The 15,816-nt window shown below is 37.9% G+C and overlaps 1 protein-coding gene across 2 annotated transcripts in view; it reads right to left on the bottom strand.

Moving 5' to 3' along the window:
- KIAA1549 (KIAA1549 ortholog) overlaps window positions 1-15,816 on the bottom strand; it is a 141,377-nt gene that overhangs the window by 21,176 nt on the left and 104,385 nt on the right. For both annotated transcript variants that reach the window (XM_041752367.1, XM_041752365.1), the window contains exons 16-17: window positions 13,733-14,050; window positions 3,078-3,124 (exon numbers count right to left, since the gene is read on the bottom strand). In XM_041752367.1, the coding sequence (XP_041608301.1) occupies window positions 3,078-3,124; window positions 13,733-14,050 (365 nt within the window). The remainder of the gene's footprint in view (window positions 1-3,077; window positions 3,125-13,732; window positions 14,051-15,816) is intronic.

Genomic DNA, 15,816 nt, shown 5'->3' on the forward strand with positions numbered 1-15,816 from the left:
TAAACTGTGTGTTCACAGTTCAGTGTGATCCAAATCCCCCAGAATCCTTTAACTTAAGTAACCATAAAACTGGTCATCAAAACCAGACCGCTTTGGAGAGTTAAAAGTTATTAATAATTCCACTAGAAAACAGGTGTAAACTGAACTGAACTGGGCAAACAAGATCAGATGCCCCCCCTCCCCCGTCATTAACTTCTGCTCTGAATCACCTCATCCTCAGGTGCTCTCTTTACCTTTGTTGTTTTTGGACCACAAAAGCAGTGCCTGGGTTGGGGAAAAATAAAATAAGCCCCTCGGAAAATGAGAGTAAATAAAGAAAAGAAAAAATGAGGAAACAGATAATATTCCTACTCCTGTGTGACTTGTGGTCATTGAAAGGATAGTGGAGTATTATTTCTGAGATTAACTCTGGTTTTCCACAATTCCTTCTTTGTAATAAATCACTTGTCTACTCATGTGTGGGTCTGTTTATGGACTCTCCACTCTGTTCCTCTGGTCTATTTGTCTAGCTTTACAGTGACACCATATTGTCTTCATTACCTTACAGTAAGTTACAATCTTCAGAATAGTTCTCACACACTATTTTTCTTTTTCTCAAAGTGTCTTGAATATTGTTGGCCCTTTGCATTTCCACATATTTTTTTAAAGACAATAAACTACTAGGATTTTGAATGGGATCACAATGAATCTGTAGATCACTTACTGGAGATATATATTTTTAAAATACTGAATTGCCCAATCCATGAACATTTTCTTTAGAGGGCTTGATCATTTTTGGTGAGATTAATTGAGATATTTTATATTTTTTAATGCTAATTTATGCAGTACCTTTAAAAGTTTTTGTCTGTTGCTCATAAACAGAAATAAAACAAATTTCTGTATATTGATCTTATATCCAGCTATTTTATAATTTATCTTTGCTAAATTCTCTTAATTCTAACAATTTATGTGTTGACATTTGAGGATTTTCTACTTGAAAATATTTAAGAATAATAACATTATTATTTAATTCCTTGAATTCCTTCATCTCTTTTTCTTTCTTCTTTTCTTTCTTTTTTTCTTTTTCTTTCTTTCTTTCTTTCTTTCTTTCTTTCTTTCTTTCTTTCTCTCTGTCTCTCTCTCTCTCTCTTTTTCTCTCTCTCTCTTTCTTTCTTTCTTTCTTTCTTTTTGTTCATTACACTATCTAGGACTCCCAGGGCAACGGTGATCAGAGGTAATGCAGGCATGTGTCTTTGTCTTGCCCCTGTTCTCTAAAGGAGAGCTTTTAACATTTCAACATGAAATCATTTGCTGGGATAACTGTTACCAGATTAGACAAGTTCCCTTCTATTCTTTGTTTGCTAAGATTTTTACCACAAATGGATGTTGAGTTTTATCAAATGCTGTATTTATGAAGTGAGATTTGCCTCTTTTATTCTCTTCAGAGTTGTGAATTGGATTGGTTGATTTTTCAAAATATTAAATTACCCTTGCATTATTGGAATAAATCCAGTTTAGCAGTGACATGATATCCTTTCGTATACAATGCTAGATATGTTTCCTATATTTAGTTTCAAGTTTCTGCATCTATGTTCATGAGTTTTTTAATGTTTTCTTTCCTACAATTTCCCTATCCTTGTCTCATCCTTGATATTAAGGTTAAGTAAGCAGTCTCAAAGAATGAGGTGGAGAACAATCTCTGTTTTGATATTCTTTAGATAAATTTGAAGAACACTGGCATGTTTCTTTCCTTTGGTGTTTTTGGTAGAATTTACAATTGAAGCCCAAAGTTTTCTTTGTGGGATGAATTTTAGGAATGATTTCAATCTCTTTAATAGTTATATAACAATTCAGGTTTTCTCTTTCTAGGAATTTTTCCACTTTATTTTGAAAAAAAGAAATTTCTACTTAATTTACTTTTTGGAGTAAACTCTACCCCCAAAGTGGGGCTTGAACTCACAACCCTAAGATCAAGAATTGCATGCTCACCGACTGAACCAGCCAGGTGCTCCAGAATTTTTCCATTTTAAATCTAACAAAAAATGTGTTCAAAAAATTTTAACATCTGTAAAATCTTTTAAAAATCTGTCAAAATCTCTTTAAGTTCTGAAAGATCTGGATTAATATGTTCTTTCTCATTCCTCTTATTGATAATGATACACAAATTACTTGATCAAGCTTTTCAGGGATTTATCAATTTTATTAGCTTTTTTCAAAGAACTAACTTCTAGCTTTGTCAATCTTCACTACGGTATTTCTATTCTGTTTCATTAATTTATTTTTTTTAAGATTTTATTTATTTTTTTGAGAGAGAGAGTGAGCAAAAGAGAACATGAGCAGGGGCAGAGGGAGAAGGAGAAGCAGACTCCCCACTGCGCAGGGAACCTGAAGTGGGGCTCCATCCCAGGACCCCAGGATCGGTACCTGAGCTGAAAGCAGATGCTCAACCAACTGAACCACCTAGGTGCCCCTAATTCATTAAATTCTCTTCTTATTTTTATTATTTCCTTCCTTCTACTTCCTTTAGGTTTAATTAGATTTCTTTAAACACTGATATGGATGCTTAGATCATTGATTTTCAGCCATTTTTCTTTTCAAATATGTTTTGATTCATTTAAGGCATCGAAGTCCCCCCTAAGCATGCCTTGAGATGTGTCTCACAACTTTTACTATGTCGAATTTTCAAGACTCCAAGCCCCATGAGTCTGTCCAAAGTTTTGCTCAGCTTCTCAGTCACCTCCTCCACAATTAGCAGGCACACTTAGGAGAAAGTTCGCTCAAAGGGTAGGGCTCCTCACTCTAGATTTCCTGGATCTTGGCCCCATACCACTTCACTGCTCTGTTAGCTATCTGGGTTTGGTTTTGCTTTATTTTAAAATCTTCTCTAGCTTTTCCAGTTGCCCTCAGTAAATTATCTAGTCTGTCATTCCTGGAAGCAGAACTTAAATTCCACCTTTCTTCTCCTCTTCAGATTAGCCCAAGAAACACACAACTCAGAAGTTTCACATCTGCTATTAGCTCAAAGAACTGAATTTCCAAAATTTTTAAAAACAACCTATGTGAGGAAGTCCTAATGCATTTTCTCCTGAAACCTTTACCTCGGCAATGGACCTGATGGAGGAGTCATTCCATAGTCTTCGTATCTCTGGAAGAAAACCAAAAGAAAATGATAATCAACATTCAACATTTATTAGAAGGTGACAACAGCAAACTTACAAATTTAGGTTGGCAGCATCAACTTTCAAGAGAATTATTTTCTCATAAACAGCTGGCATGCCATTGAGGCATCATGCCATCCAATAATGCCAGAAGTTTCAGTGGGAAACTGAGCTGCCATGCTTTAAAAACACACACAACTAATTTCTAGACCTTTCTTTTATAAAAAGATGAGTTAACACACAGCCTTCCAGCATCTGTTCTTCCCTACAGGGTCATTCTCGACAAATCTGTATCTTCTGCTGAAGGCCTTAGTGGCCACACTTAGTAAATGACTTTATCAACATGGGCCATGATGGTCATCAGAGCCAGCGGGCGTCCAGCAGCAATTCAAATACACTCACAAAACTAAAGTATATGAATGCTGTACTGTGCTGTGGAACACTGTAAAAAGAGAAAATACAAAGAGAACCAGAAATTAAAGAGACTCTTAAAGATGAAGCAAACACCTTCAGTTTTTGAGTTTTCTGGTTCCTGGGAGGTCCAGCCATACTCCTGCCCTATGTTCCAACTGATGCCCCATATCCTTCAACAACTCTTTTTACTTGAGCTTATCTCAGCTAACCAAGTGTTCTTTGGGTAAAACAATCAATATGGCATCAGATTTGAAGAAACATGTATCCATGTTGTGTTTCTCATGAAATTGACACATCCTAACCCTAACATTTGTGGGACTCCAATTTCAAAACTTCTTTCAACAACTGTGAATCACTATTTGGGAATCAGATATCTTAACAGAGCAGGAACTGTGGACAGAGTCCATCCAACTACAGGCAATTTGAACCCACTGGTTGTCCGGGATCCAGAGCTCCAAGTGAAGTTACTAATTACTAAGTCAGCCTTGCTTCGGAACCTGCTCTCATATTAGATTTTTTTCTAAGCTTCTTTTCAACGAATTTGTATTTTATGGTAAGAACTATGAGCACTGACTCAGGCCCCAGTAACAGTAACAAAGAGATGAAATCAACTCACAAGGAAGTTAATTTCTTCCTAATCAATCTTTCTGATTCAAAAGACCATGCTCTTAACCACTGCACTGTACTTGGTTTCCAAACCAGATTTCCCCCCTTGAATAAATCTCTACTTTGTGAAGAAAAGTAGAGGCTTTGGAGTCAGACTAGCCAAGCTACTCAACTTCCCTGGGTCTATTTCTTGATGCCAAGAAGGACAGAATGAACTCTACCCCTCATACAGTTTGAAGGGATTATTACATATGAAACTGCTCAGATTACTTCACCTTCTGACCCTCTCAGCTTCCACCCCCGTGGCAGAGGGAGGGAGATGAGAACCATGTAGAGCTCCTCAACCGAATTAAAACAGCCAAAGGAGATTACAGAAGAAGGGAAGAATAGAAGGAAAAGGAGCTTTGATTCCTTTTCAAATAATTAAAGGGAAATCTGAGACCAGATAAAGATTATTCACAGTGACCCCTGTGTTTTTCAGCAGTTTGATTTTTTTAAACATACTCATAGGCAAAATAAAACAAAAAAAGATCAAAGTTTACATATCAGGATTTCAGGAGGTCTGGTCAGTGATAAACTAACAAAAAAAGTGAAAACTAGCTGTCCACTCTTTACCTGTTTTGTTAATGTGGCATTTAACTAGGCATTTCAACTCTACTATCATCAGAAAAAGGAAGTGATTTTTCCAGATACTGCGTGCCCCAATGAAAAGGATTTAAGAAAAAAAAAAATCACAGACATAATGACAGGTGTTTACTTTAAGTGGGTCACATTCATATAAAAGTTTGGGCAAGAAAATAGAATTTTAAGGTTTCAACTAGTAATGTCAAATAAAAATCTCATTTTAATGCATCTCTTCCTTCTATTCAGTATAAAACAGGTCAACAGAGCAAGACAGTCATGTTAAATTGCTGGTGGAGTCTGCGATAGGTGTGCTATACCGAAAATGTCCTAGTTCAGGCATCCACACTTGGTACTTAGCAGACTGTTCCAGGGAGGTTAATTTTACTCAGGGATACAGAAATACCACCTATGAAGTGGCCTACTCACCGATGCATAACTAAAACTATCACACTGGCAAAAAAAAAAAAAAGAGGGGATCCCTGGGTGGCGCAGCGGTTTGGCGCCTGCCTTTGGCCCAGGGCGCGATCCTGGAGACCCGGGATCGAATCCCACATCAGACTCCCGGTGCATGGAGCCTGCTTCTCCCTCCGCCTGTGTCTCTGCTTCTCTCTCTCTATCTCTCTGTGACTATCATAAATAAATAAAAAATTAAAAAAAAAAAAGAGTAAAAATGTCATTAGATGGTACACAAACGTTCATGTGGTAACTGGTGATAACTTGAAATCTACATTTTTGTAGTTTTTACTATAGTCAGAAGAAGGGAATAAAGGATGATCAGGTTCCTCCTGGCAACAAATAGTAATTTACAGCCAATTTCAGAACATGATAAAATTATATTAGATATGCACAGATAGAGCCAATGCTTCTGATTTTCCACTAGATTAAACTGCTATTATCATCAAAACATATAAGGGTAACATCAAAGGTTGATGATGAGAAAAGCACGCAGTAAGAGTGTTTATAAAAATCTTGCTATTGATTGGAATTTGGATTAAGGCATTATCACGGAACTGTTCATTTCCAAAACCTATGAACAATGAACAAATAAGAAAAATAGTAACACAAATCAGTCAAAAATTATTGCTAAAATTCATCAGCAGAAACCAAACTAGGAAGAATGGAGCAGATTCATGCAATAAACTGAGAAAAGTAGTAGCCAAAGGATGAAGGATTATGGCTGCATAATGGTAAATATGAGTAGCAATTCCTTTTTAAGTTCAAAGATGAGATGATAAAACAACAGAATCAATGGAAATGAGAGATCACAGAACTGAAATAATTGGGACCAGATTATTGGTAGAAATGATGTGAGGACTGAAACAATGCCATTATGATTTTAAGAAATCAACTAGCAGGGAAAAGAATAGATATGGCTTAAAAATCGAATCAACTGCCACAGAGAAAAAGGCCCATGATAATTATAAAGAAGGCAGAGAAACCAGGACAAAGTAGCTAAAGTCATTAGAGAATAAAAGGATAGATATAGAAACCAAAGATGAGCCAACACGAAGATAATTGGTATCTTTGACTCCAATAAATAGAAGAGAATAAGAAGATTATTTCAGATATAAAAGGATGTTTCCCTGAAGTGAATGAAAAAGCTGAATCTGAAGATAAAATGGACACTGGCTATTCAGGGGGGAAAATGATTCCGAAAAATTGGCTGAGTGTCCAGAATTATTTACGCTTCCTAGCAGGTAGGGTACGTACATCCCTTACCAGGGGAGGGGAAATTAAGATGGCTACAGACTTCTTCACAGAACAATTTAAAAAGCTTTAGGAGCAGTGAGAAGTAACATACAGATGCCAGCAGCAAACGAGGTCATGTAGAAAGTTAGATGAGAACTCTGCTTTGCAAAACTCAACACTAAGTCAATTGGCTACTGAAGGTCTCCCTCTTTGTGCCAAGCACCCCCATCCTCCATAGGAGGCATCTCCTATGTCAGCCTCTCTGCTTCCCAGCCTGCTCAACACCAATAATGGTATTTTACATGTCAGCCACCCACTCTGACAACCTGCATTCAAGACCAGGGGCAGACGGACAATCAGGAAGCTCTTGCAATGGTGGTGAGAGATGATGGTGGCTCCAATGCAGAGGATTAGAGAGAAGAATCTACAAAGCTGCAGCATGTTTAATGGACTCCAAATCCTTGACCTTGACCTTCAGTGTATGGTCTACCACCCTTTCAACTGCACCCTCTAATCTGCACATCTCTTGTCCACTGTCCTTTCATCACATTTGCCTGACAAAGCCCAACTACTCCTGGATCAATTCAACTGCCCACTGTCTCCCTGTCTCCATTTGGGTATCTGAATGCTCATCAACAAAACTACAGATTTTAATTTGTCCCACTGTAATTTCATGATAGTCAATCTCAACAGGGGCTACAATGCTGCTAAGTAATTATTCCTATGTTCCTAAGCAGTTGTCTTTCATTCTCTTCAATCAGTAAGTACAACCTCTGCTCTCCCTCACACCTCTTGCCCTGCCACACTTCCTTCATTTTCAATAAATAACTCTGCTTTCTCCACTGTGAACACTGAAGCCACAATGAGATGGAAGGCCCCTCCACTTCCTGCCACCTACTACAAACAGGACTGCATCTGCACCCAACTTCTTCCCCCTCCTGCTATTAAACTGGAAGAAATACATCCCCTTGTTTCTAAAGATACCTCCTCCCTCGTTATTCGGATCCCCTTTCCTGTATCACCAAACTCTCCCACTGGACTGGGTCAGTGCCATCAGCAATTAAAAACACCCTGAAGCCATAGAGATTCTTCCTCTTGAATCCATTCACTGCATCATGCTGGCTGGGGCTGTCAACATCACTCACCAAAGATTACTATGACAACTTCCTAAATGTCTCCCTGCTTCTGGTCTTGCACTCTGACAAACCATTTTCCAGCCTACAATGAGAGCAATCTGTCAAAAAGGCACAATGAATTATGTCTTTAGACTGCTCAAAACTCTTCGGTGTCCAGCCATGAGGTCTCAGGATGAGGTCTCGGCTCTATTCCTGTCAGCTTCTTCTTCTTTTTCTCTCCTGCCTCATGTCTCACCACTCAGTTCTCACTTTGTAACAAGTCAACCAGAACTAATTTCAACGTTAAGAATGTTTTGGGACAATAATTTTAACAGCTTTATTTCATTATAATTGACATACAATGAACCGCACATATTAAAGTATACAAATTGTTAAGTTTTGGCAAATGTTGGTATCCACAAACCATGCTCATAAACCAGACAATAAACATTTCCATTATCACCCAAGTTTCCCGGTGCCCCTTTGTAAGCCTTCTGTCCCACACCCTTTCCCAAATTCACTCCATCCCTAGGCAACCACTGATCTGCTTTCTGTCACTATAGATTAGTTTGCATTTTCTAGAATTACATATAAATGGAATCATACAATATGCACTTTTTTTTGGTTGGGGGGGTGGCTTCTTTCTCTCAGCATAACTATTCTGAGACCCAACCATGTTGTCACATGTATAAATAATTCATTCCTTTTTATTACCGAGTAACACTGTAAAAATACAGTACAATTTTCACTTATCGATTTGCATATTGATGTGCAGTCTGGGTCGTTTCTAATTTGAGTCTACTACAAATAAAGCTGTTACAATGTACAAGTCTTTGTCAGGACATATGCTTTCACTTTTCCTCAGTAAATATTTCAGAATACAATGACTGGGTCATAACAGAGGCAGAGGCTTAATTTTTTTTAAGAGATTGTCAAACTGTTTTTCAATAGGTTGTGCTATTTTACATTCTTAGCAACAGTTTATAAAAGTTTCAGTTGTTCATTCTAATAGGCATATAGGGGTATCTCATTATGATTTATTGCGCTTCACTAATGACTAACGAGGTTGAACATCTCTCCATCTCCCGATTTTTTGTATTTGTCTGCTTATTATCTGTATTTCTTCCTTGGTAACATTTGTATTCAAATCCTTTCCCATTTTTCATGGGATTGTTTAATAATATGAAACTTGTTCAATTTACTGAGATTAGATTTATAGCCCAGAATATGGTCTGTCTTGGTAAATGAGAGTAAAAGGAGTCCCATGTACTCTTTTTTAAAATTAATTTTTAAAATTTAATTCCAGTATAGTTAACACAAAGTGTTATATTAGTTTCAGGTGTACAATATAGTGATTCAATAATTCTATACATTACTCAGTGCACTCCTCATAAGTGTACTCTTTACTCCTCATCATCCAAGTACCGAAAGAATGTACATTCTTTCTGCTCCTCTTGGGTAAAGCACTTTATAAATGTCAATTAGTTCAAGCTCATAATCAGTATTAATTCAAGACTTGTTCAAGTTTTCTCTACCTTAATGATTTTCTATATACTCATTCTATCAACTTTTGAAAGAAAAGTGTAGCCACCTATAACTGTGGCATTATTTATTTCTGCAGGCAGTTTTATCAGTTTTTATTTCACATATTTTGATACTCTTGTCATAGGCACATAAACATTTAGGATTTTAGGTCTTCTTGGTGAATTGACCAATGTATTATTATGAAATGGTCCTCTGCTTAATACTCTTTACTATGAGATCATTTTAGCTAATATTAATATAACCACTCAAGTTTCTTGTGATTAGTGTTAACATGGTTTATTTTTCTCCATACTTTTTCTTTCTCCACATTTTTAACCTATTTGTGGGTTTATATTTAATGTGTCTTATAGGCAGCAGATCATTCGATCTTGAGTTTTATCCCATCTGATAATCTCTTCCCTGTAATAGTAATATTTAGACCATTCATATTTAATGTGATTATTGATAGGGCTGAATTTAAATCTACCATTTAAATTGTTTTCCTTTTGTTCCATCTGTTCTTTGTTCCCCTTTTCTTTTTTTCCTGCCTTCTTTTGGACTGCAAACTATTTTTTTTAAAGATTTGATTGACTGATTGATTGATTGATTAAGAAAGACAGAATACACATGCCAAAGAGGGGCAGAAGGAGAGGAGGAAAGACAATCTCAAGCAGATTCCACACTGAGCATGGAGCCCTACACCAGGCTCAATCTGGATATCACGACCTGAGCCGAAATTCAGAGTCAGATGCTTAACTGACTCAATCATCCACAGCCCCCAAGACTGAGTATTTTTTATTATTTCATTTTTCTCTTTTGTTAGTTATTAGCTATTACTGTTTTTGTTTTTTTTTTTAGTGGTTGCTATAGAGTTTATACTCTGTATTTTTCACTCATCACAGTCTATTGTCAAGTGCTATTATTCTATTTCATGCATGGTATACGAACATCAAAACAGTGCACTTGTATTTCTCCTCTCTTAGCCTTTTGTGCTATTGTGTTTTCATACATTTTACTTTTATATATGTTATAAACTCCACAATAAACTGTCATCCTTTTGCCTTAAATAGCCAATTATCTTTTTATTTTTATTTTTGCCAATTATCTTTTTTAAAAAACGTAAATAAAGAGAAAGTTTTAATTACCCATGTATTTACATTTACATTTTTACTCATTTATGTAGATCTATGTCTCTATCTAGCATCATTTTACTAGTCCCCAAAGAATATCCCATAACATTTCTTAAAATGTAAGTCTGCCAGTGATACACTCTTTCAGCTTTTGTGTGTATGAAAAAGTTTTTGAAAGTTATTTTAAGCTGCTGGAGAACTGACAGTTTTTTCCTTCAGTGCTTTAAAGATTTATTTCACTGTCTTCTGGACAATTAGAATTTCGTTGTCATCCTCACCTTTGTTCTACTACATTACAATGTCTTCTTTTTCTCTGGATAATTTCAAAATCTTTATCACTTATTTTGAGCAGTTTGATTATATTTTTTGGTATAATTTTCTTCATGTTTGTTATGCATACGGGGTCATCAAGCTTTGTCGATCTGCAGATTTACAGTTTCTGTCAAATTTGGAAATTTTTTGGCCATTATTTCTTTTATTATTTTTTCTAACTCTCCCTCCCTTCTTCTGGGAATTCATATTACATGTATATTAGTCCACTTGAAGTTGTCCCCAGCTCACTAAGCTCTATTCATTTTGTCAGTCTACTTACTCTGTTTCATATTGGATAGTTTTCATTACTGTATATTCAAATTTACTAATCTTTTCTTCTTCAAAATCTAATCTGTCACGAATCCCATAGCATATATTTTATCTCAGACATTACAGTTTTCATCTCTAAATTGATTTGTATTCTTTAATGTCTTCAGTGTCTCTAATTAGTGCATTCAATTTTTCCTCTAGCTCCTTGAACATATGGAACTTCATTAATATTACTATTTTAAAATCCTTGTCTACTAGTTCTGTGTGATTTTCCTGCCTCTTCACTTATCTGGTGAGTTTTGATTGGATTTCAGACATTATTAATTTTGCCTTGTTGGATGCTATATATTTTTGGTTTTTTATAAATATTCTTGAGCTTTGTTTGGGTTCACGTATTGCATTTATCTTTGTTGGATAGAATTAAGGAAGCTTTAATCTGGAGCTCATTTTGCCCCACTGCTGAAGCAAACCAATGCTCCTTCTGAGTAATCTAACTGGTGCTCCATGAATTAGCTTTCCACTATGGAAGGAAAGTAACTATAATAATCAGCTTGGACTGTCATAATAAAATACCACAGAGTGGGTGGCTTAAACAACAGAAATTTATTTTCTTGGAGTTCTATATGCCAGAAAGCCCAAGATCAAGGTTCTGGCAGGGTTTTGTTTATGGTGAGAGCTTTCTTTCTGCCTTATAGACAGCCACCACCTTCCTGTTGTATCCTCTCATGGCAGAGAGAGAGCTCTAGTGTCTCTTCTACTTATAAGGGCACCAGTTCTATCAGATTAGAGTTCCAAACTTATGATCATTTAATCTTAGTGACCTCCTTAAAGACCCTAGCTCCAATATAGCCACACGGGGGCTTAGGCTTCAACATTTGGTTTTTTGAGGTACACTATTCATTCTATGGTAGGAATTTATTTCACACCTGAATGAGCTCTGAGGACTGTTCCCTCTCATCTTTTTAGGTGGTTCTTTCCTCACTCTTGGGTAGTCTCCTCATACTATTAGACTGATTAGTACTCAGATGAAGATTCTCTGCAGATCTCTAGAATTCTCTCTGCTTTCTTGTACTGTCTAGTGTGAAAGGTAGCTATCTTTTCCTCCCCAGCCTCAAGTTCTGTCTCTCTCAACTCAGAGAGAACAGTGCTCTCTGCCTGAAGTCTCCCTCCCTATACTGCAGCTAGAAACTCTCTCAAGATAGTAAATTGGGACATATGTAGAGCTCAGCTCACTTCTCAGCAATCCTTCCTTTTGCTGCCTAATGTCCAGGTTGTGAAAACCTATATATATATGTGTGTGTGTGTGTGTGTGTGTGTATATATATATATATTTTCCCCCCAATGTTTTAGTTGTTTCTGGAAGGAAAGTCATCTAATCTTGTTCCTCCATCCTCTCCAGAAGAAGTTTGTACTGGACACTTTAAATTCTGTTTCTGCCATGTTTCTCTACTACAACCACTAATTAATCTTCAGACTTCTACTCAGATGTCATTTTATCTACAAAATCCTTCCAAACACCTCACAGCTCAGGTAGGTGCTCCCTGGCTGTACCTCCCCCCTGTCAAGGCATCCACCACATTGTTTTAAAAATACTCCTTCAATTTTCCACATACCCTAGCCATAATGCAGAAGTTGGGAGTGTGTACTGTGCATTGCAGTACCGACACTTAGCAAACACCAAACACACCAGGTGCTCCATATATCTACTCAGATGAATAAATAAATGAAAGAAGCTTAGCAGCTAAAGCTACATCCCCTTTATCAAAGAGTTTGTTCAGTATCAACCATTTCCTTTAAGATTATAAACTACCAGTTACAAATATGAAGTATTTAATATTTATAGCTATAACATTAAAAACAACAATAATGAGATGCAATGGTATTTTTCCCCACACTGTAGCAGTTATTGAAGCAAACAATCTATTTCTAACAGCCTACTTTGAAAATTCGAACCAATTTCAGTGATAAGATTCCTTTAACATATGTTCATTATCACCCAATTTCACCCTAACATGGGTAATGGGATCAGAGAACCCCATTTAAACACTCCTTGAGAAATTCGGTCTAATGAGCTTCCTTCCAAGTCAAATGCTTTTATCCAATCATTTAATCTGGAATTAGCAAAGAATTTATTTATATTTTTTAAGATTTTATTTATTTACTTAATTGAGAGAGAGAGAGAGAGAGAGAGAGAGAGAACACAAGCATGGGGGAGTGGCAGAGGGAGAGGGAGAAGCAGACTAAGCTAAGCAGGGAGCCTGATGTAGGGCTCAATCCCAGGACTCCAGGTTCATGATCCAAGCCGAAGGCAGATGCCTAACTGACTAATCCACCCAGGTGCCCCTAGCAAAAAAGTACTTAATGTGACATCTTTCAGTTTTACTTCTCTCCACGTGTTTTGAGAAGGCACATTTGAAAGGAATGATGGAATATGAAAAAAATAAAGGAAGATGAAATCCTGAAATGTTAAATCCCAAGATGAAAACAGGATATTTGAAATGGTTGCCCTTGCTTGCCTATAGGCTAGCTGCCTATAATCCTGGAGCCTCAAGGACTGCTCCAGTCCCAGTGGTCTTCTAAAAAGAATCTTCATGATTTGGTACATTCTAAACTGCACCTTTTATAAATACATCAATGAGAATATGCTTTGACAGTTACCCCACCTCCATTTCATGACACTGAAGGGAACCCAGGAAGGGACTCCCATAAAATATTAGAGTTGTATAAAAGGATGCTTCCAACATTAAGAGTGAACTTAGGAAAAAAATAATAAAAACTGAGGCCGCTGAGCCAAGTTTCAATTCTTATCAAATGAAATCAGTATTATTGTAGTGATTCTGCAATTGAAGGAGTCAGGCAACAAGATTCCAACATCTGGCCCGTGAGAGCATTCTAGAAGGCCAGTACTTACACTACACGGGTTGTTAGCCGTCTGAGCAGAGCTGTAGAAGGACCCCCACTGGGTGGCTCGCCTCTCATCCCGGGAAGGGGTGCTGTTCACGGGCAGGACAGCTGGGACCCCAGGGCCTGTGACCGTAGCATTGGCAGGCTGGCTGCTAGGAGCCACAAGAGCAAAAGCATCGTCCAGGAGGGAGTGCATGGTCTGGCGTGCCTCCTCGATCGACGGCTGGGGCGGGATGTACTGGGAGGCTGGGAAGGGTAGGCCTGGATACCTCCCCAGCTCAGCTGAGGACGGTGTCTGCACATCAGCCGGCAGGTCGGGATCGGACTACAGCAAGGCAAACAGGGAAGGGAACAAGGATCAGACATGAGCTTCTGTGGTGACTTGAAAACATTCTGTGGCCAAAATGGAATTTAACAATTTTCACTGACACTGACGGAAAAGTTTACCATAAGAATTTTTTAAATGACAGCTAAGGGGTCATGGTGGCAGGTGGAGACTGAACAAGGATGAAAGAAAAAAAGTGAAAATATTCAACAATCATTTGTCCAGCAAAACTCAACCAATTATCTGAAATGCATTTCAATACCTGCAAGTATATATTTTTATTAAATTCCCCTAAGCAGCCAAAATATGTCTGAGTCTTATACACTAAAATATCAAGTCAATTTTCCATAGATACCAAAAACTAAAGCAGTCTATTGACTATAGTAAGAAAAAGTCACCCTACACACCACTAGAAAAGTTCAAATTCAACACCATATTGCACCTATGTGTGCATAAACAACTTTAATACTTATTGTAACAACAACTTACAGTAGTAAATAGAGAATGTATATACAGAAACCACATCTTTCAAATGGAGCTACCTCTGGGTAACATGAGTCATCAAGAAATCTTTAAATTATATTCTATACCTACTGTCAAAGAGGCAGGGATATAACTAACAATTAAGGTTTCTTACAATCTCATTCGTGATACTGCTTTATGAGCAAAGTGCTGTCATAATTTATATTAAGAGGAAACCAATGTAAGAAGAGGCCTTCCTGGGGTCAGCGGTGCTGGAAGCACATCATAGTACTTCTATGACACCCTGAAAAAGAAAAGGGGCTCTGCACGAGGGGCTGGTGATCCCGTGCCCTTCGTGAGGAAGGGTAGGCACCTTTTTATCTAAAATGCTCTGCTCTCTGGCCCACAGTTTAGCTCAGCTGGTTGGATCACTCTACTCAAGGAGCCAAAGAAGACATTCCTATCTGGATCGATGCTCGGATCAATGACTCTATTACAAAGAAAAATCTGTTCCACAGACACATCCTTACTCTCAGACAATTGTCTTAAACGCTTCCGCATGATTAGGTCCTGTAAAATGGATGATACATTATTCGTGCCAGAGTCAAACACTAAAGGGCAGCAGCTGTTCAACTCCAAACAGACATAAAAACCATACTACGGACTGGCAAACCACACACACAGCCCACAGCCCTGTTTTGCTTGGCCTGTGTAGTCTAAAAAAAATAAAGAGGCAGTATTTAAAAAAAAAAAAACCTGAAAATTTCCTATTAAAACTCAGATTTCTGGATTCTCTTGGCAGAATCTGAAGCTCTGGCATCACCAGGCCCTTAGTCCTCTACAGAAACGACTGTTGTTGAGCAGTGACTGCCCTCCTGAGATGAGGCAGGTGCTCTTACCCTCCCAGCAGCGAGTGGGTGGTCTCCCACTCACTGCCGTGTGTGGGACACCTTGGTCCCGGAAGGCTGTTTTTCTCTAAAACTGGGCTATCCCAAGAAAGGTTCTACTAAGTGACATCTGTCACCTAGGAATCCTAAGTAAGGATTCGGGGCCCCATCTGTGACATGGCCCTGGGAGAAATCAAGGTTCCTTTCCCTGAGAGGTGGATAAAAGGTCTGCATGCAGGCCCTTCTCCCAGTCTTCGTTTTCCTGGAGAGTAGAGAAGGAAGACTGTGGCCAGCAGTGTGTCACGAACCTAACGGTTCACAGTGCAGCAAAGGAAAAGTGTGTAGTGAACACATCCCACTGGTAAGTGACAGGGTCTCTCCAAAGACAGAAGCGATGTTCCTGGTAGGTGGTTCCAG

The sequence above is a fragment of the Vulpes lagopus genome, chromosome 4, assembly GCF_018345385.1.
Source record: "Vulpes lagopus strain Blue_001 chromosome 4, ASM1834538v1, whole genome shotgun sequence".
NCBI classification, from domain to species: domain Eukaryota; kingdom Metazoa; phylum Chordata; class Mammalia; order Carnivora; family Canidae; genus Vulpes; species Vulpes lagopus.